Source organism: Mustela nigripes, chromosome 6 (assembly GCF_022355385.1).
Source record: "Mustela nigripes isolate SB6536 chromosome 6, MUSNIG.SB6536, whole genome shotgun sequence".
In the NCBI taxonomy this organism is placed as follows: Eukaryota; Metazoa; Chordata; class Mammalia; order Carnivora; family Mustelidae; genus Mustela; species Mustela nigripes.
The window spans coordinates 53,631,169-53,653,627 of NC_081562.1; the positions used below are offsets into that span (position 1 = coordinate 53,631,169).

Consider the following 22,459-nt stretch of genomic DNA (forward strand, 5'->3'; position numbering starts at 1 on the left):
CTTAGCAGTCAAGACTGACATCATTTCTCCAGACCTTGATTACATCGCCTGCCCTTCACCTTGTGCATCTCCTCAAATTCCTGAGTCATGCTTTGTTTTTGCTGCTACTCTAAGAGCGAACTGCAGCAAGGACCCAAACAAAATGACGCCAGCGCGGTGAAGGAGGGGTCAGGGTCGAAGGGAGCCAGCCCGGCATCCCGGGAGCTGGCGGCGCGACGGAAGGAGCCCAGGACAAAATGCAAGCACCCGGCAGTTCAGTACTGGCCAAAGGAATTACACGACCCCCATTCCCTCCTTCCCTACACTCCAGATCCCAATAAGCAGGAAAAAGCTGGATTTTCGCCCTCTGTGTTTGTTTTTTGGATCAAACCAAGAAACAGCGAGAAGGAGGGAAGAACATATCTTTATAACGTATTTTTTGCACTCAAGCCCTTTTTAATATCACAGTCACCACAAGAATTCGAGATAAAATTTTTTCCCTGCTTGCAACAAACTGGACACAGGGCAGTTTAGATTGAAAGAGAACCCCTCGAAAATAGATCGCGTTCGTTCCTTCCCCGCACCCGGCGCGGTCCGAACGCTGGGGGCGGGTGGGGAGGCGGGACGTCATGACGTCACAATGCCTACGCGCCGCCGTGTTGTTTTTGTGCTCCCGGCTCTCGGGAAAAGCCGCCGGGATTTCTCTACCTGAGCCAGTCCGTCCTGCGTCCGAGGGGCCTCGACATCGCTTCTGAGAGCTCTGCCAAGCAGCGTTGCGACGGGAGCTGACGTTTCTGAGGCGGTTCTCGTACCTCCCGAAATTTGGCGGAGGGGAGGGAGACGGGGAAACACGCAACCATCAGCGAGGAAGGCCGGCCCCGTCCGGGGATCTTAGAAACCCTGCGGTCCATCATGAAGTTCCAGTATAAGGAGGACCATCCCTTTGAGTATCGGAAAAAGGAAGGAGAAAAGATCCGGAAGAAATATCCGGACAGGGTCCCTGTGAGTGCACGGGGGAACGGGGAGAGGGAGGGAAGCGGATGAGCGGGGGTTGTGGGGACGGGGGAGTCATGATGGCTGCCCTTAGGCACAGGAAGAAGGGTGGTCTCTGTGATGACTGAGCCCTGAACGCCCTTAAACTGCTAGGAGAGCGCGTGGAATGGAGGTTCTCACTGCAGATTTTTCAAAACGCATCTCCCCAGGGCCCGTCATCTTTAGAGCTGACCGCATCTTCAGAGCGGAGCCTACGTTTGAGTGACTCAGCAGTCTTCAGAGGATGTGCAGGTTGAGATGTGTTCAAAATGTGGCCCTTTTCCGAGAGAAGGATCGGGTTGGGACCCTATATTTGTTCGCTTTAAGACCCCAGGGAAAATCTTCTGGAAATAGCTTGATGCGATGAGGATTGCGTCCATCCGTTTCTGCCTTAGGGGCTTCTCCCTTAAGTTGACTTTGGCCCTCATAACATTGGGTTTGGGAGGGAAAGATTCAGAAACCAGAGGATCCTTTCTTTTATTCCATAAGAATTAGAAAAGTATGTGTTGGGGGGGTGTGGGGGGGCGACACAAGACAGGCCTGGCCCAGAAAACAAGGTCACGTTCTCTGCGCAACAGCCCGATTGCCTCATCATTCTTGGCTCCGGGGGCATTTGTGGATGCAGCCAGCCTCTCTCCGGTACTCATTCTACCAGATTATACCTGGACACAATAACGAGAACCGAGGCTTTTTCTTGACGTTTTGGAGGCCAGTTTATGTGGTTAAAATGAGTGCCGGCAGTCAGGAGGAACAGAGGAAACATTAAGGTAGCTTTCTGCATCCGGGCGCTTTTCCCGTCACCCCCTCCCCCACCACTTGCCTGGTTTTCTGTAATGTAGGCTATGCACCCGGATTGGAAGGCAGAAGACTTTTAAGTGTGGTGGGAGGAACAACCACCCTTAGGTTTTGAAGATGGAGGAGCAGGGACTTTTCAGACTGTGATATATTCAGTCTGAATATATCAGACTGTTCCTAAATCTAGTTAGAATTCCCATGTGTTCCTAAATCTAGTTAGAATTTCCCCGTCCCTGTTCCTAAATCTAGTTAGAATTCCCATGTGTTTCTTTACAACTGAGACCTTCCCATCTCAGTCATTTAAAAGTGTTTTACCTGTGCGATAATTTGTAAGCTGTTAGAATCATCAATATTAGGATAAAGATTACATATTATGTACAGGTAAAGTAATTGTGATTATCTGGTGTCAGTTCTGGACCTGCCGGGGCGGGGGGGCGGGGGGTAACTCTTGGGGACTCTTCTCCAATCCTTACCTGATTCTCACGGTATTACAGCTACTGGAAGCCACTTGGGCCTTCTGCCAGCAGTAGAAATCCCCTGCAGTGCTTTATAAGGAAGCCAGACCTTAGGGCTGTACCATTCACCAGAAATTGCACACAAGGGTGTTCCGGTAAAAAGCAGAGCTAGCCCAGTTACCCACTGACTAAATGATCCTTCTCCTTGTTTAATCTCTGGACCTAGGGTGGCTGCTTCAGAAGTTCCCCAGATTGTAGGATAGCAATCCTACTTTCTTAGAATGTTTAAAAATGATAGCTTTCATTGATTGATAGTTAACTCTGTACCTGGCAGTACGTGCTCTGACTTTATTCAGTTCAATCCTCACACCATTATAATCCCATTCTACAAATGAAGGATCTGTAGCTCAGAGAAATCAAGTATTCCGAAAGGTTTCCTGTGGGCTGGTGTGTGACAGAGCTGAGATTCCAGCTCTGGTTGTTGGATTCTCCATGCCGTATCGTTTCTCAATTTCTAATACAGTTCTGTCAAACAATTAAGGAGGCACTGTGTACCTCACACTGTTAAGTATTGGAAATCAAGAAAAAAACAATCACAGCCCTCAAAACGTGAGAGTCATATGCCCTCAAAACGTGAGAGTCATATGATGCCAGAAAACATCACGGACTACAGTTGACTCAGAATTCTCTTAAATATGAGGCTCTGTTCCAGTAGCTCTGCCTAAGTCACAGACTTTGAAATGTACCTGTTCCTAAATCTAGTTAGAATTCCCATGTGTTTCTTTACAACTGAGACCTTCCCATCTCAGTCATTTACATGAATTCACCTAGAATATTTCAACTCATCCTCCCTATTTTCCTGCTTATTGTTTGATGTAAAAAGTGTTTTACCTGTGCGATAATTTGTAAGCTGTTAGAATCATCACTCAGATCTCATGGTTCCTCCAAGTTGGATTTTAATTTATAAGCCTCCCAGCTGCTGCTCGGGTGCTCACCCTGTGACCACCTTTGTAGTTGTGATGGAGGAAGAAGAGCTCTCTGCTCTGAGTTGGGAGATTTTTTGTTCTAGTTCTGGACAGGATCCTTAACCTTGCTGTACTAAAGTGTCCAGTATACAGAAAAGAGGCTTAAGCGTAAGTGATTTCTAAAGCTCCTTCCGACTAGACCATTGGTGTTACCAAAGCAGTCAAGTACCCTGACTGCTCACATAACTCAATTTCATTTGGCCTCAACTTACCTCTTAGCTATCATGGAAAGAACAGAGGGCTCATAACTTGGGAGGTTTTCTTGAGATCTTAAAGTATCTTAATAGCTACAATGTATTGAAAACCTGGAACACTGCAGGAAATTTAGGAACAGATTGTCTAGCCTTTAAACTTTGTTGAAGACCCTGTGGAATACTGACCACATTGCACAAAAGAAAAACCTTAGAACCAAAGCGGGAATTGATCTAGCCAAGGGCCCACAGGTAGAGGTGGGATTCCTGGAAACCTCAAATATCTTCTGGTAAGCCAAGGCCTTAATGATTACCCAACACCCTCCTGTTCCTCTCCAAATCCTGCCCTCCAGTCTGGATGTCTTACTTGCTGTATATTTTATACCCCCCCCCCCTTTTTTTGCTCTCTTTTTGCTGTTTCCATTGCTTCCTACTGATGGGAGCTGGCAGCTCTCAGGGTTCCTTTGAGACAGTGCTAGGCTCCCGCTCTTTTCCCTTTGATTTTAGTAACCTGCTGACTTTTGTCCATCCTCATTGTTGGGCCTTCACTGGTCTCTCCCTGAACCTCTTCTTACTTTTCCTTTTATTTTTCTTATTAATGTATTTTTTTCTCCAGTTTTCATTTTTAAATTTTTAGTGGGATCATGTCCCTCTGGTCTTCCTGGTTCAGTATTCTTTTTCTCCAGAAACAAAATAATGTTTTTTACTATTTTAATGTGTTTCACTTAAGAGCTTCAAGCCCCAAGTCCCTCCCTTTAAGTCAATTCATATATTAAGATAATTCTTTATAATTTACAAGTCATTTTTACATAAAATTTCATGGATCAAGGTTATTGTAGCCGTACCGTGACTGTAAAATGCCAGGAATAGCCCACAATCCCTGTACTGACAAGAGGAACGCTTGTTCCAGACTTTGCTGTGAAAAAGAAGAGAAGGCAAAGGGTTCAGTACTCCAAGAGGAAGACCCTTTGCTCTTCTTTGCTCCCAATTTTATCGGTCCTTCAGGATAATCACAAATCCTTATCACTGTTTCTCAAGCATGGGATGTGTGACTAGGGGTCTTACTGAACCTAGGAGGATCTGTTTACTGGAAAGATACACGCTATGCTAATCTGCATGTTCTATGAGTTTCGCTAAATTTAGCCTAAGGGACAGTACGTACATCTGTTGGATCTCAGGGATCTCAGGGTGGCTGTTGGGATTAAGAAAGCTTCAGGGAACTCCCAGCGGCATTCTCCATTCTCGTGGCAGAGTGGTCCCAGGCCTGGCATTCCAAAGGCAAGGCCTGTGCCCTTCTCAGAAACCACCTATGCCCTCAGCAGCCTCCATGTTAACATTTTAGCAAGCCAGGTATTATGGCTGATTCCATCCTCTACACTAACCCCAACAATAAAAGATGTGTTGGATAGTTACTGTCTTACTGGAATGCTGTGGCTCAGAGAAGTTAAATGACCTGTTGAAGCTCACGCAGTTCCTCAGGATACTTGCCTAGTGTTAGTTCTACTTCTGTAACCCTCCATGTGTTTGATCAGGAATGATTGCATTTTCTAAACTAAAAATCTGAAGCTAATGGTTTTATAAAACATTTTAAATATTTATGATTTCTATTATGTAAGCTATAAATACTAAGCATATTTTTGTAATTATTTCATAAATAAGTGTTATTAAATGAATATTTAAAATTTAATGCTTAAAATCTTTAATTTTTGTATATATTCTTTTTTCTTTTTTGTTAACAGAAATATATGATCTGTAAAATTTGAAGTAATCTAGAAATATTTAATGTAGACATTGAAATCCCTTTAAAATACTAACACCTAATCAATGTTGATACATGGGTTATTAGAAGTGATATAATACAGGATCTCATACTCTTAAGTATGATTTGGTACTTTCTTTCACATAAAATGTGCCTAGAACATTTTTTGGCAGTCATTCTTGAAAATTTTAATAAAGTATAAAATTGAAACCACATTTTATCTATACCTTTAATAAGCAGCATTCATTAGTATAAAACTAGTAGGTACTCGGGAGCCTCGGAGGAAATGCACAGTCCTCTTTTCTTTTTTCTTTTTCCCTTTTTTCCCCACCTCCCCCCCCCCTTTTTTTATTGTGTTATGTTAGTCACCAATACAGTACATCGTTAGTTTTTGATGTATTGTTCCGTGATCCATTGTTTGCGTAGAACACCCAGTGCTTCATGCAGTCCATCCCTCCTTAATACCCATCACCAGATTTACCCATTCCCTCACCCTCCTCCCCTCTGCAACCCTCAGTTTGTTTCCTGAAGTCCATAGTGTCTCATGGTTCATCTCCCCCTGATTGCTTCCCTTCATTTTTCCCTTCCTGCTTCTAATGTCCTTTATGCTATTACTGAACATTCCACAGTCCTTTTTATGCTCTCATTAAATACTGGGAAGTACAGATCTGTACCTGACAGGTAGCTTGTAATTACTTAAACTCAAGGTTCTGTTTACATTTTGGCCCTCTCCTATTCTCTTCTTATTGCAGTAATAGAACTATCACCTTACTATGGAAGTCCTTGTTCCCATTGGTTTTCTAAGAGGTAAAAGGGGATGAAAAATGGGAACATTTTATTGGGTCTAGACAAACGTACCTCAATAGGGTAACTGTAGAATGTGGAAGGAAAAATATTAGATTGAGTCCTGTATTTTTCATTCTCCCCCCTCCTCTCTCCCAGGTGATTGTGGAGAAGGCTCCCAAGGCCAGGGTGCCTGATCTGGACAAAAGGAAGTACCTGGTGCCCTCTGACCTCACCGGTAATGCTTTTCTCCCTCCTCAGACCTTCCTTCCCATGGAAGAGCCTCTTTGGTCCCTCCTGTGTGCGTGAAATTGTGGGATTGAGAGGAAGTAGAGTTGAAGAAAGTGGGTGGGATTCACCCGAGAGAGGGGAATCAAACAGGAGTGACTCAGCCATTCTCCTTTGCCAGTTACCTTACTCATTTCCCATCATAGTGTCTTGTGTGATTTAGATACAGCAGAATGGGCAACATTGAAAGCAATGACCAGGTGCCTGTGTTTTAGAATCTGCTTTGTTACTGTGCTAACAATTTATTCCAAAAGGAAAGTCAGAGGGAGGATCACATTTTAGAGTTTCTCAGTTTCTCAGTACTTTGTCTCCTTAAACTACTGTTTGTGGGAATATGTTTTGTAGATACTGTTGGGGGTTACAAAGACTACATTCTTCACCTTAATGATCCTTAATGGAATAACCAGTGAATCCAGAAAACCCTGGAAAGATTTTGAAGATGTGTTTGCCCCAGAGTTGTTAGATTTGAATGTCAGTCTTCGAGAACTTTTTCAGTGTGTTCGATAGAAGGTGCAGTGTTGAACCCAACCCCACTTACTGCCCAGACTTTGGGATGAGTGACCATGCTGAGATTACTGGAGTCCAGTAGAGCTCTCCCCATAACTTGTTTGTCATAAGGTGGGAATGGGGATGGAAGTGCCTTTCAGATCCCATTTAGACAATTCTGGTCTGGATGTACATAGGATTCCCTCAGAGTCTCCTCGGGCTTTGAGTGGAGGTGCTGGCATGATGTCTGAAATTGAGTAAAGCGGGAAAGGATTGAAGGGTAAACTTCTTGGTGGCACATCAGGGAATATAGAGGCTTCTTTGAGCTGTAATTCCATTTCTGAAGTTAGAAGACAGTATTTGATTCTGCTGAGATTCTGTTTACTACTTTAAAGTTGCTACTTTGTAGGGTGCAGGTGCAGTAGAGTCCTGTGTCCGTCCCATCCATCCCCCCCACCCTTACCCTTACGTAATCCTTTTCTGAAACCTTCCTTTTTCCAGTTGGCCAGTTCTACTTCTTAATCCGGAAGAGGATCCACCTGAGGCCCGAGGACGCCTTATTCTTCTTTGTCAACAACACTATCCCTCCCACTAGCGCTACCATGGGCCAGCTGTATGAGGTAAGTGTCCTGGTCATAGCAATACCATGCAGGCTTGTGTTCTCCAGCCTTTGTTCCAGGATCTGCTGATAACACGCCTAGGAAGTAGGACAAGAGGTGTTACTTCCCTGTATCCTCTTACACACCACAGTGTACGGCTGTGGGCGGTTAGATGTCACTTGTCCTCTAGGGATTGAACAGCCTACTGGATTCATTCTTTTTAAATTCTCAGTTTTGCCTTATTCTAGGGTTCTCACCTTGGATCGTCTTTATTGAAACAGCAAGAAATTGTTTCCATTTGCAAATTCCAAATAAAATGAGATTTTAAAGTACAAAGTGAAGCCTTTAAATTGTCTTAACAGATAGACTGAGTTGGAGACAATAATTTGCTGACTTCATTTGGTTTAATTGGTACACTATTCAGAATCTAATGAAAAAACTATTGTAAAGGACTTGCTCATGCTGTATCACCCACTTTTGTGGCTGTATTATTCCTTAAAGGATTTCATGTGGTACTTCCTCCTTCTTGTGCCCTGTGAGTTGTGTAAACTTGTTCTAATAATCTCTTAATCTCATTTTTATTCTGTAGCATATATTCTCTGTTAGTGTATATTGTAGTATATATATATTTTAGTATCTTTGTTCCCTTGCTGGAATGAGCTTTCTCAAGGGTCATGTTCTTATCTCTGATAATCTGTATGTACTGATGTTCTCCTTGAAGATTCTTTGTGAACTCAAAAGTTGAATTCCAGTCACTTCTGTGTATTTTTTATTCTTTTCTCAGTGGAGGCTAATGATGCCTTGCATACCTACCTACCTTGTGTGAGGCTCAGAATCCTGAAGCTAATGAATGTGATGTTTTCCTCTTGTCTCTTCCCTCAGGACAACCACGAGGAAGACTATTTTCTGTATGTGGCCTACAGTGACGAGAGTGTCTATGGGAAGTGAGTGGTGGAAGCCCAGCAGATGGGAGCACCTGGACTTGGGGGTAGGGGGAGGGGTGTGTGTGGGACTTGGGGAAAGAGAGGGAGGGCTCCCACCGTGGAGGAGACAGAGGGGAAGACATCTGGAAACACTACACCGCACACACCGTCATCATATTTTCACACGCTCAGTTGATATTTTTTGCTGCTTCCTCAGCCCAGGGAGAAAGCTTGTCAGGACAGAGGTGTTGGATTGGCTTTGGTAGAGGAATGAAGATGATTTAATTTCACAACCTTCCTGTGAATTAATATTTGCGTGACTTCACAGAAGAGGCAGGAGGCGGGCAAGTTGGGGCCAGAGATGATTGTGGACCACTAGTAACTTCCTGCTCTCCTTCCTCTTTGGGCAGAGATTCTATTTTTGACATTTGCACAAGATAGGTAGGGAAAGGGGATGAGGATGTTTTAGGACTACTGGTAGTAGATCATTCCTAGGGACCAAAAGAAGCCCATTGTAATTAGAGCATTGTGACGCTGACCTATCTCCACACCCCCACCCGATCCCATTCATAATCCCACAGCCAGACCTCACAGCGCCACCCAGTGATGCTGATAGACATTAGGCAGACATTGGGATGTCGCTCTCAGCGCTGGAAGATGGGGGCCAGGCATGAGGGACGGTATGGTTTTGAAGATAGTTTTGGTAACATTAAACTGGAATTGACTAAGTTGAGCATCTCTGTCTAACCTGCTCTCTCTCTGGTGCCCCTTATCCCACACCTCTGTGGGACTGCAGTGAGCCACAACCATTTCCAGTTACGGGCTAAAACCACTCCTTGAGCATTTCCCAAACTTCGCTCCATGTATAGGGACAGAGATGTCTTAGGTGTGGAAGGGGCAGGTATGAGGTGAGACAGGTTGTTGTCTGTGCCTCTCACTCAGCCAGGATTCTTGCTCCCTTGTTGCTGTCCCTCAGTCCCAGGCACACAGAACTGCTAAGTGATGGCCAGCTGCCTCCTGATTTAGGTTTTCATGTCCTGCAGCTGCTAGTTAGACAGGTGTGAGGGGATGATGTAATACTTCACAGGGATTCTAAGGATTCTGATTATTTTCACTTTCGGGGTTGTGTGGGTGGGGGTGGGGAGCAGGAATCGCACTCAAGACATGACATTTCAGTTCATTTCTGCTAATGAAAAGGGTCCTTCCTGTGGGAGAAATCTGTGTCCGTTCTGTCAGCTGCAGATTTTTGTGTAATGAAGTTTATGCTGTCAGGCAAAGAAATAAAATAATTGCATACCTTGAAAATCAAACGTGTGTTCAGAAATGTTGCTTTTTTGGACTATACATGTGAGTAGATGGTGTGTGGGCTAGGAGCAGAAAGCTTTGAGTGAGGGCAGCTGTTAGAAATGAACGCTCCCATGTGGTCAGACACAGACAAGTTTACTCAGCTCTTAAAGTTCAGAGGTGAGTGTGGTGGGGCAGTGTGCCTGGTGCCTGGGTGATGTGTTTGTGATTCTCTGCTCCACAGATAATGCCTTGTCATTGCTTTCTTTGTTTCTCCAAGCTGAGGCTGGAACACTGCCTGGGTGAGACTATAAGGGGTAAGGCGGGGGTGTGCTCACTGAAGTGCAGATATCTGCGCCTCGTTCCAGGTTTAGCGGACTCAGAATCTCAGCAGAGGCATCTGTGCTGTTAACCAGCTCCTGATTTCTGCTGCACGCTCAAGGTGGAGAGGCATTGCTCTTTCTACCTGGTTTTAGTCTGAGTCTCAGCCAAACCTGTTCTGTCACATCTTGGTCATGAGGCCACCATCACCCAGAGGAATAAATGGCACAGAGGTAAGGCTTCTGGGATTAGAACAAGCTTGATGTCTTCTGACCATATGAGTCTCTCATTTATTCATTTGGGACCAAAATGTAGGTGGGCATGAGGGTGCAAGTTATGAGACAATGAAAAACCAAGGAAGTAGTAGAAAGTCCTTTTTTAATCTTAAAAGCTATCTCTAATCCTCTTTCATCTCTTGCAAGCCATGTGTCCAAGCGGTGTCTGTCTCTGCAGACTTTTATGGACAGTATCACAGTCACCAGATGGATAGAAACAGGTGGTTACAAAAGACCCATGGTGCGATTCCACCCACCACCAAACCATGCCCAGTGCACTGATGGAAAAAGTTAAGTCAGGATTGAGAGAAGCACGAAGTTGAAGCCCAGCAAGCAGAGAATTATGGAAAGCTCACAGGAATTTGGATTTTTGACATCAAGGCCTTAAAAATGAACACCTTGTTGGTACTGACAGAAAAACCTCAGGAGGGTGTTTCTGATACTGTCAAGTGGAAGCTAGTATTTGTATTGACAATACAAACTATTTTGCAATGAGTAGACTTAACCTGGTAGTTAGGAATGAGATTAGGTGAATGCTTAGAAGCTAACAACTGCATTGCAGATCCCAGCTTCCTGCATGTTGGAGACAGTCCCTGTAGCACAGGAGACCTGTCCTTGCTAAACCAAACTTGAGTTTGGAGGTTCTCCCGAGGCCGCTTTTTATTTCTGTCCTCCTCTCTGGATACTCCTGGTGGGGGAATGCCCTTTGTGTGGAACGTTTCACATTCTTTTAGATCAGCCTTCTGATTTTATAGGTCCATAAAGTTGAATAACTTTTTTTTTTTTTTAAACATTTTGTCAGAGCACAAAGAGGGGGAACAGCAGGCAGAGGGAGAAGCAGACTTCCTGCTGAGCAGGGAGCATGAAGTGGGACTTGATTCCAGGGCCTTTGGATCAGGACCTGAGCCAAAGATAGACATTTGCTTGACTGAACCATGCAGGTGTCCCCATAAAGTTGCAGAACTTAGCTAAGGTCAGAGCCATTCCAGATACTTGAATGCTGTGATTTGGGTATGATGCTCTTTTGTGAACAGTATCTCCCAAGCCTGTCTCCTGTGTTTCCTGCTAATGAGGCTTGAAAGCCACTTTGTATCCTCAGGCCATTGTGTCAGTCTTGAACTAAAAACATATTAGGAAATACCGTTTTCATTAACCTTGGCCTCATGTCCCAGGTAATATTGACTTACTCTGATGCTTCCTTCTGGAGACCAAGGTTGAATGATGTGTCAAAAAGCCCACTCTTCCCCTGGAGGCCACTGTGACTCAGCAGTGTTGCTGAGTGAGTCCTTTGCTGTATTTATTGTATTTGCTGGTAGAAAGATCCCATACTAGTAGGTCGGCCGGGCCTGGATCTTGCTTTCCCAAGGATAGCCTTGGTTCGTGCTCATTGTCCTGATTTATTAATGGTTCCTTACTTCACTGTCACAAGTTTCCCAGTGGGAAAAACGTGGTTCTACTCCTTATACTAAGTTTAAAAAAAAAAAAAAAGTTTCTACCCCCATCAAGAGAACCAGTGCCATTCAACATAACATGCCCAGTACAGCTCTGTGTGGGGGACGTTGAGAAAAAATGCCGCCTCGGAATGGCAGAGTGAACTTCCTCAGTGCAGACTTGTGCACTTGAAAGCATAGTAGGTGGCTAGGGAAGCATGGGCACTGCCTCACATCTCTCCCAGATATGCCTCTGTGGCCACATGTGAACGGTGTCCCCAACGTGGTTGCTGCACAGTCCTCTGGCTGGTACAGTGACCTTTGAACACAATGTTTTATTGCCGGTTGCTATGGAAATACTACATTTATTAAGCTGTTCTGCATCTTTTTATCATTAAACAAATGCAGTTATGGGATGATTTTGAAATGTTGTGTCTGGGCTGGGGGTGGTGATACACACTTGAAATGTACATGTACTGAATCAGGTCTGCTGTAAAGAACAAAGTCAGTTACTTCTGGAAAGAAACGAGTGGGTACATTGATTCCATTCTGTGTTGATCAACTATTCATAGCTGTGTTTTCTTTTGGATCTTTTTTTACTCTGATTGATAGATTTGAACAAACTCGGAACATTCATTGTTTTTGTTTTTTGTTTTTTAACCCCCTGTCTGAAACCACCAATTATCTTCTGAAACTGGCCAATTTTGGCCGAGGTGGCTGTAAGGCCAGGTTGTCCCTTCATTGCAGCCCTGAGTAACCAAGTATGTCCTTCCTGTTCCTTGCCTGCCACACACCTCACCCGCCCCTCTCTTCACCTGGATATTACTGTGTGAGGTGTGAAGTTCAGTCAGCTCTGGCCTGCGGCACATGGTCCTGTGGGTAACTGGGGCTGTGGAGCTTGTTTTTCTCACTTTGGTACATGTTTAAAAAAAAAAATAATAATAATAATAAAAACAACCAAAAACTCAGAAACACAAACAAGAGAGTCCCTGTTGCAAAAGTTGTGACAGGCTGTGGTGATGTGAACCTGATTGCCTGTATATCATAGGACCATTTTTTTCCATTTTCTGTTACTATATTACAGCTGTGGGCACTTCAGTACTTCATAAAAATACGTGCAGATTATTTTCCAGGTTTGAAGTAGCAGGAAGTGATCACCCCTAGAAGTGGTTAGGATGACAATTCAATATGCCATTGTTCGAACAGTGACTAAGAAGCCCCAGGTCATTCTGGTGTGGGTCGAACAGCGAGTTGGACCATTTATTTTGACCGTTCTGTTTGCAACCTGGCAGGGTGTTGAAGATTTTTATGGCTTTGTATGAGAAGTACTAAAGCACCTTAAACTTGAATAAAGTGATCTTGAGATCTTGAGTGGAGGGCTGAAGTGCATTTTCTATTTTTTGCACTTTGGTAAGTAGGTTCAACATTACCCCAGATTATTCAGTGAAAGTGTGCTGGTTGCCTCCTGCTGGGCGTTCAGAGGCTGAAAGTAAGCTGTATTTTAGGGGCTGGCATTAGCTAACTCCCTCTAAGTCTTTGTTCGCCTGTCATCTCAGGACCACGCTGAGCACCCTTTTAAGTATTTTAGCAACCTGCACCTACTCGCTGCTCTCCCACACAGTCCTACCATGCTTGTTTCTTCACTTAGCACAGATTACTTTTTTTTTTTTTTTTAAGATTTGTTTTAGAAAGAGCACATGTACACAAAATTGGGAGTGGGGGAAGGGATAGGGAGTGGGGAGGGGAAGGTCCCAGGGAGAAGGAGAAACTCTGAGCAAACTCCATGCTAGGCCTGGAGCCTGAGGTGGGGCTTGACCTCACCACCCTGAGATCAGGACCTGAACTGAAACCAAAAGTCTGGTGCTTAACTGACTGCACTTGAACTTTTTTTTTTTTTTTTTTCACGTCTTCTCACTAGATAGTAAATTCCACAAAGGCAGCAACTTTGTTTTGTTCACTGATTCACATGAACTGGGGAGAACCATGACATCTAGTTTATGCTCAAAAGTAGTGAAAGAACAATAACTTCGGATAACACATAATGTCTCAGTTCCAGGACTAGGTAATTCTGTTAAGAACCAAACTAACCCTAAACGCATATTAGGAAAGGACCACTCAAGGAACTCTGGGAGCCCCTTAGAGTTTACTAGGAGATCTGGAGCCCCTAAATAGGGCTTGAATCTCAGTGCTGCCACTTCACTAGGTCTTGGACAGGGGCCAATCCGTCTTCCGTTCATATGAAATTCTGACTTCCTTTTCTCTCAGCTATAGCAATAATTACATCTTAGTTTGTGAATATTGAATAAGTCCTTTGCAAACCGTTAAATAGCATTATTGCCTGTTTGGAATATATTTTATCTATAATGACAATAACAGGCTAGCTGGCAGAACAATTTAGGTTTTCATTGTTTTATGACATTCATTGACAATTACCGGATATGGCATGAGTCAAAATGAAGCCACCTTATATTTAGCGGCATGTCTGTAAAGACAGCTCTTAGATGATGGAAACACCACAGACAGGGTTTTTGGAGTTTTTTTTTTTTTTTTTTTCTCTGTTAAACTCTCCTTGAGGATTTATTTTCTTGACAACAGTAGCTGCCACTTAGCTTGCATTCATCCTCAGGACCGTGGATCTTTTCCATAGCACGCAGTAAAACATAGATGTGGGACAGAATAGCTAGATCATTTTTCAGCTTGATCGAGCTGGACACAATATCATGAATCTTTGTTTTATTCTTTTAAATATTTTATTATTTGACAGAGGCACAGTGAGAGAGGGAACACAAGCTGGGGAGTGGGAGAGGGAGAAGCAGGCTTCCCTCTAAGCAGGGAGCCCCATGCGGGGTTCCATCCCAGGACCCTGGGATTAGGACCTGAGCTGAAGGCGGATAACCGACTGAGCCACCAAAGTGCCCAAGACCTTCCAAAGATTCATCTAAGGTGTCTATCCCTCTATATTAGTCACATTTCTCTGAAGAAACAGAACCAATAAACTTAAATATATAGAGAGAGACACATTTCTTTACAAGATATTCAAGTACTTACACAGATCCTACTTGTTCTCAATAACTTGTCCCTCAAACAAACATGAAGAGTCAAAATATTAACCATGGGTTTATCATCTGGTTTTACTCCCTTATCTTCTCGAAGCATAAAATTAGAAATTCAGTCATTTGCAAGAATTGTATATCGGGGAACACCCAATAAGAAAACAACAACAACAAAAAAGTTGCATTTGCAACAGTGCAGACAGAAGTTTGTGTGGCTCCATTATTTCCTCTTAGGATGATGGAGAAGACCCTTGGCTTTTTCTGGTGAGACACAGCTGTAAGCCTTTCTCGCAGGGATCCAATCCTGTTAACTATAGCCCAGAAGGACACCTGTCACATGTCCTGCAGGCAGTGCTGGCCTGTCTAGCATGTCTAGCACTCATCTGCTTTGGACCACAGCATGACATTCAGTAGAGAGAGCAGCAGGCAGAAATTATTATTATTATTATTGTTTTTTTTTCCCAAAGCTTCTGAAAATAGCTGCAGGATTCTCATCAGGAAGGCTCATCTGGAAATTGAAGACTGTTCTTTGTAATGGTTATTCTAGGCCCTTCAGGGCAAAAGACAAATGACATCTCTGTGCTTCTTTCTAGGCAAGGCCTCTAGCCTTCCCCTTTGCCCAGCAGAACTGCACATGTTCCTCTCTGGGTCACCTGGGATGCCTGAGTCAAGAGAGAATGCTGGGATGTCAAGTCACCCAGTCGCCTGGCCGGCTGGAGTCTCGGGTTTCATCTTTTATTAGCTATTGATTTTTCTCAGCTGAAGATCTGAGTGTGCTGATTCCACTCAACCTATGACACTACTAAGATAAATATACAAATATAATATTTACCTTTTATGAACCTTTTAAAATTCCAGCGCCTTATTTAACCCTTAACCACAAACTCACAGTCTTTGTCCACATTCTGGAAATAAATACTGCCAAAGGGTTTGTGTCTCATGGGTCTGGGTTAGGTAAGCACGTGCACCTTTCTGCGTCGCCTTTGTCTCGGTTATTTCATCTGTTAAATTACAAGTAATGCCAATTGCCACTGACAAAGGAGTTAATGCTTCAGGCAAAATTCTTGACTCTGCTGGATAAATATTCCCTTCCTTTCTAAGGTTTAATGAGGAAATCACTCTGAGATTAAAACAATTTATGCATGCTTTTATTCCTAGTAATTGACAAGAGGTAGGATTCCCATCCAGGTCTTGTGATTTCAAATACGATACATTTCCTCACATGTTCAGACACAGCATGTTCATACACATGTTTCCTTCCTAACGATGTGTTAGGAGGATGAGAAAAAAAAATTCAAAGAACAAGGAGAAGCTACACCAAATGGCCACAAGTGAGGATGAGATGGTTTGGCCAGGGGTTCTCAAATTTAAGAATATATCAGAATCACTGAAAGGGCTGGTTAAAATACATTTGGGGACTTCACCATGAGTTTCTGGTTCTATAAGTCTAGAGGAGGACTAGGATTTGAATTTTTTTTTAATTTTTAAAGATTTCAGTTGTATATGTGACAGAGACAGACACAGCTAGAGAGGAAACAAGCAGGGGGAGTGGGAGAAGGAGAAGCACATGTCCCACTAGACTGAGTAGGGAGCGCGTTGCAGGACTGGATCCCAGAACCCTAGGATCATGACCTGAGCCAAAGGTAGATGCTTAAAGACTGAGTGCCCCACGTGCCCCAAATTTGTGTTTCTGCAAGAAGTTTCCAGGTGGTGCTGATTTTACTGTACTGGTCTAAGGACAACACTTTGAAAACCACTGTAGTAGAAATGAAACATAGAAACATCCCTTACCTTATCTTACACACTCCCAAGACCTTGGTAAATTAGTAAGTTGCAATATGGCTAAGCCATACCTCCCTGAGATCCATTCCTGGATGGCTTGTTAAGTCAAGAGAGATTTCTCCTTATTATTCCAAACTTACTAATGTGAATTTCTGAGGGGTAAATACAGAAAGCTGCATTTTAAACAAGGCTTTATGCATGTACATAGAATCTCAGGAACCTCTAGGTTAAGTGTCACGCTTGCCAAAGAATGAAAGAAATTCACAAGTAGTATAATAATGTCCACAATACAGTGTATCTAGGCCCCCAAAGGAATGAAGACCAGGAGACTCATTTGGGATACTTTCTTTGTAGAACAGATTGCTTGGAGTCTCTCCAAGGAAGTTCTAAAAATTTTTATTTTGGGTTTCTTTTCATAAACTTTTATAAACTTAGATAATATTGGTGTGTGATAATCTGCTGTAATATAGGGGGTTTTGTTTGTATATCATGGAACAAAATGACCGGCCTTATATCATCCTTCCTACTGAATGGGGTTAAGAGATATGGTGTTTCCATTTCCGGTTACCCATAGCGTAAGTGGCAAGCATTTAAAAACCACTGATACCAGGGCCCCACTTCACCATTACTCCTGGGAAGGACGGGGGAGAGTCTGAGCATTTTTACTTTTTACAAGCCCCTCAAGTGATCTCCAGTTAGGGTTGTGAGCAATTTATTGGGCTACTTTTGATGAACAACACATCGGTATCAGTTCTGGAAGTAGGAAATTGTCTCCTGAATTTGCTTAATTTTTCTTCTATGTAACAGACAGAATAAGTCTTGCCAGATCCTTTTTTTCCTGGATGGAGAAGGATCCATTTCCTTCTCCAAGTCTTGCAGTGCTGCAGACCCTAAGACAATTTTAGTTAGTGAATTTGATTTCTGCTGCAGATGAGTAGAGGCTATAAGCATGAGGCTTCTCGCACATCTTTAAGAAAATAAGCCACCTGTCTTCTGTCAGCAGTGACTTTGATGCTACTGTGATCTTTGATGAACTAACTCGCAAGGTCTCCTGATCCCCAGCTCTATCACAGCTGGGGGGTCTAGGTTTCTGAAAAACTTGCCAAGTGTTTATATGTATTGAACACTTATGGCCACAAGATGGCAGGCCAGATCCACTTAATAACTCAATGCAGTCACTCGCCGAAGGGTGGAGGCTATCATTTTCCCATTTGTCACTAATAAGAGAATGTGCCACCTTACTGTAATCAAAAGCCATATAATCTTAGTATTAGAAATATGAGAGGTCATCTTGTTCATTTACTATCAACTTTTAAAAAAAAATCTTTTCCCAAGGGAGGGAGATACAGTACCCATTTTTCATTATTATTCCAACTCTGGTATCTCTTTCAGAATCCAAATAAATACTAACACTCTTACCTCAAACACATGGAAATGCATCTGCTGAAAAAAATTAACAGTCATGTATAGCTAAGAGCTCAATGGCTGAAGGAAATAGAGTCCTAATAAAAAGGAAATAATGTCACATTAATTTGTTCCCTCACTGGTTTTGTTTGAGCTACCTAAGAGGTAGGAAAAAAGTGGAAGACCAAAGAAAGATTTATAAGGGGTAAAGCAAAACGCTTTGTTTCATCTCTAATGTTTAGACCTCTGAGAGTATTTGCATCTGCAAAAGGTGAAGTTTTATTTGTAGACTATCGTGACAATTCAAAAAGTGGGTGCCAGTTACAAATTCTTCTTTTTTAAAAAATTTTTTTTTAAGATTTTATTTATTTATTTGCCAGAGAGAGAGAGGGAGAGCGAGCGAGCACAGGCAGACAGAGTGGCAGCAGAGGCAGAGGGAGAAGCAGGCTCCCTCCTGAAGAAGCAGTCCGATGTGGGACTCTATCCCAGGACGCTGGGATCATGACCTGAGCCGAAGGCAGCAGCTTAACCAACTGAGCCACCCAAGTGTCCCTACAAATTCTTTTAAATGTCTCTGGAACTGACCTTGCCCTCATTTCCCCCACCTATAGAGGGTTACAAGTTAATGAAGAATTTCCAATGCTAAATTGGCTGCCAGAGGATGAGGCTGGGAAAGAAGAGAAAGGAAAAAGAAACATTTTTGTATCTTTATCCCCAAACCTCCTCTACACCTTGTTTGTTTAGAAATTGAGCTTTCATGTAAAGATAAAAAGACTAGAACCACATTTTGATATTTCCTTAGAAAAAAAAAAGGCAAACAACAACAACAAAAAGAAAAAGACTTCTGAAGCCACAAACTATAAACCTAAGCAATATTCTTCATAACGTCCAAATCTAAAGAGATCTCATGCATACAGCTGTAGCCCTCTGCTTATCTCTCCAACCGCATGCATCATATGACAATTGCCCTTTCATTAATTAATCTTAAACCACAGCGGTCTCGTGTCTGTTTCTGGAAATATATACTAAGCAATTTCCTGTCTCAGGACTCTGCACATGCTGGTGTGTTTTGCTGAATTGCTCTCTCTCAGCTCTCTGCATGTCCCCTTCATTCTTATATTTTGTCTTAGCTTAATTATTACAATCTCTGATCACTCAATTCATGATTGTCCTTTCCCTCTACTATTGCTCTGAAGGTCAAACTCTCTTTGCTTCATTTATAACACTGATTGGAACATGGGTTTTTTGTTTGTTTGTTTGTTTGTTTGCCTTTAACTTAGATTTTGTAATTTTTTAAAAAAAAATTATTTATCTTACAGAGAATGAGCAGAGAGAGGGTCAAAGAAAGAGAGAAAGAGAGAGAAGCAGATCCTGCACTGAGAGGGGAGCCAGTGTGGGCTCAATTCCAGGACCCTAAAAATCATGACCGCAGCTGAAACCAACAGTCAGATACTTAACTGACTGAGCCACCCAGGCACCCCTGTAATTTCTTTCATTAGGAATAATATAGTCTCCCTGAAGACAGAGGCCATGTCTGTTTTTCATTCATACATTGTCAAATGAATATTTAATTTGTGCCTACTAAGTGTCAGGTACTATGTTGATAAGCAAACAGTAAATATTCATTAAATAAGTAACAATATCTCTTTAGGAGGAATGCTCACTTTTAAAATTTTCTATATATGAATTGAGAAACAAATAGTAAGAGTTTACACTCTTGAATTTAACCTAAGTGGATAATTTCACTTGAATCTCAATGAGAAAGAAATTTAGTAAATATGTCTTTTAAATAAGATGAATATATGAAAAAGGGGAATAATTAATTGACCTAATGATTTATCTATATAGAATACATAACACAGAACCAGATACACTATAGCCAAGAACCAAAATAATCTAGCGTACATTAGTTTAACAGATGTTAGTGATGAGTTGAAATTTATTGAAATGAGACAGAGCCAGTCCTTTCGGGGTCAAAATTAGGGGGACTTTCCAACCTTAACATATGATTATAGTAACCTTTCCCTATCTTTACATCTGACAAAGGGTAACAATGAGTGGTTTGAAATTCACATTCGGGGTCTCTGGGCCTGAGAATTTTACAGTTCATCTCCCTGTTCAGGCGTTCAGAACTTCGAAAGTGAGTCTTGGGCACTCTCTCACTGTTGTTAAATTGTTCAGGAAGCACAGGAACTCTGGAATGCCTGACTAGGCAGATGAGTCGCTGCCAAAGATTTTCTGTTATTTTATTCCTGTAGTTTTTGCTGTAGCTTGTCACTTTTAGCATAATTGAACAAGATCCAAAAATATTTATTTAGTAGCATGTGCCTAAAATAGGCTTCTTCTGGGCCAATGGCCAAGGATAGGCAGGGGAATACAGGACAGCTAACACACTCAAAGAACATCTGTTATATAGCAAGCAAGCTTGGTCTTAAACACAGGCACTTAAATAACCAATGTCTAGGCATGTGAGTTCTAAGAGCCCTGGGGTACTATGGAGATAACTGGAGAATTCCTTTCTCTGTCCAGGCAAAAGACCCTAAGGGCATGACCTGGTCTCTGGGGGTGATACCATTCAGCTCCCCCATTTCTCGTCCATTTGGCAGTGCCATCATGGGTTCCGATGGTGCTAACTGATCCACCATCTCCCTGTTCTTCTCCATTACTGTGATGCAACTTCTGTAATAAAGCTTTTAGTTTAATTTTGTCAATTTTAAGTGAATTAATTTGCTTCCATGAACACTGTGAGATCATATAGTCATGGAAGCAATCCACCGCCGGTGTTTCTTGTGCGCCATTTATCTACCCTGGGAAGTGACCATGGAGGCTCTGATCAGCTCTGGACATGCCATTAGACACCCTGATCCAAGGCTCTGGAATGGGAAATATACAGTCAGAAAGGAGTGTTTAGGTACTGAGGGGTCTGCCAGCTGGTCCAACCTCTTCTATGGAGGCCATAGCCGGTATGGTGGACGTTATGTATGCAGGTTCCAAAGCCAGGCTGCTTGTGTTCAAATCCCAGCTCCTCCACTTACTAGCTGTAAAACTTTGGGCAAAATATACATCCTCTCAGCATTTCGGTGTGTTCCGTCTGACAAATGGGGATAACTAGGGCATCTGCTTCATAGAGTATTTGTGGGGGTTAAGTATTTTACTACATAAAGAGTGTTTGCCACTTGGAAAATATGCAATCAATATCATTTTTAATATTATGTATTCTCCTTTTTTTAAAAAAAGGTTTTATTTATTTACTTGATAGACAGAGATCACAAGTAGGCAGTGAGGCAGAGAGAAAGGAAGGGAAGCAGAGAGCTTGGGGCAGGGCTCAATCCCAGGACCCTGAGATCATGACCTGAGGCAAAGGCAGAGGACCAACCCCCTGAACCACCCAGGTGCCCCTGTTTTCCACTTTTAAAAAAAATTTATTTTTTATTTATTTTCAGCATAACAGTATTCATTGTTTTTTTTTTTTTTTTTTTTTACCACACCCTGTTTTCCACTTTTAATTGGGTCTCACTGCTCCATCTTTTCTTTCTTAACACCTTCTGCCTAAGGCTGAATTTCTTTGCTGAGCTTCAACACTAATTTGCTCTAGAAGAAAATTACCAAGGGTGAAGCTTCAAGGTGTTCTAGGATGCTTGTTTCTACTTTCTGAGTGTTTTTTCCCCTCACTCTTGTTGCTCAGACGCCTGTCATGATCATGTTGTGTGCTACACCATTTAGCAGAGCACCCCTCAAACATGTTCTCTGTACCCAGTGACCAATGGAGAGAAATGTGTTTCTGTATTCTTTAACCTTCTGTTTTGGAAAAGAATTTAATTTTTTTTCTTTTTCTTTTTGAGAGAGAGTGTGAGGGAGGTGATGGGTGGGGGAGGGGCAGAGACCTAGAGTCTGGAAGGGTGAACACCTCACAACCTCTCCTCAAATGGAAGCAATGAGAAAATGGGAGAAAAGTGATGACTTTAATTCCTTGTTCAACTCCCCATTTTGATATCTCCTCTAGAGGGTCCTCCGTTGTATTTGCAGCTGCATTTGGAATGTCAGTGCTGTGCTGATTTTCTTTTACTAGTGTAGAATAAGTTTACAGTTTTGTTTTATGGTGACATTAACAAAATCATCCATAAATATGAACTAAAACACATTACAGAAAGTAATTTTCATTTGCCTCGACCTCATCTTTGGACAGAAACAAGAAAACACATTCAATCCTTCTTCTCACAAACCAGCCAAAATGTTATCCAGTCCACTCTCTGGTGGATAAAGAATCATTTACTCAAAATCAAATGAAGGATGTGGAACAATGTGTGAGATCTGGGTGAGGCTATTTTCCTTATCAGTGCTTGACACTGTTGAGTGACAATGTCACAGAGCGAGACATCCCCCCAGGAGAAGAGATGTGTCCTTCTGGATGCTATCTCGGGCAACGTTGCTCTGTTAAGAATTCTCATCAGAAGAGGGTTTATAAACCAGACCTGAGAAGAACATGATTTCAAAATACAGTGTATCCGTGCTGATTTCAATAAACATGTGATTCATTAATCACTTACTGTAAGTATGTGCAGCTAAAATAAGGTGTCAATACCTCAGGCAAGAAC

The 22,459-nt window shown here is 42.5% G+C and overlaps 1 protein-coding gene across 2 annotated transcripts; it reads left to right on the forward strand.

The window, feature by feature from the left end:
- Nucleotides 1-613: 613 nt before the first annotated feature.
- GABARAPL1 (GABA type A receptor associated protein like 1) lies at nucleotides 614-15,516 on the forward strand. Of its 2 annotated transcripts, none has more exons than XM_059402603.1 (5): nucleotides 614-981; nucleotides 6,179-6,257; nucleotides 7,295-7,413; nucleotides 8,275-8,336; nucleotides 15,272-15,516. In XM_059402603.1, the coding sequence occupies exons 1-5, from the start codon at nucleotides 892-894 to the stop codon at nucleotides 15,282-15,284; spliced, it is 363 nt and encodes a 120-aa protein (XP_059258586.1). In that variant the 5' UTR covers nucleotides 614-891; the 3' UTR covers nucleotides 15,285-15,516. The 2 variants fall into 2 exon arrangements, with proteins under 2 accessions (XP_059258586.1, XP_059258587.1); XM_059402604.1 differs by having other exon boundaries at nucleotides 615-981; nucleotides 8,275-8,380.
- The last annotated feature ends 6,943 nt before the right edge of the window (nucleotides 15,517-22,459 follow it).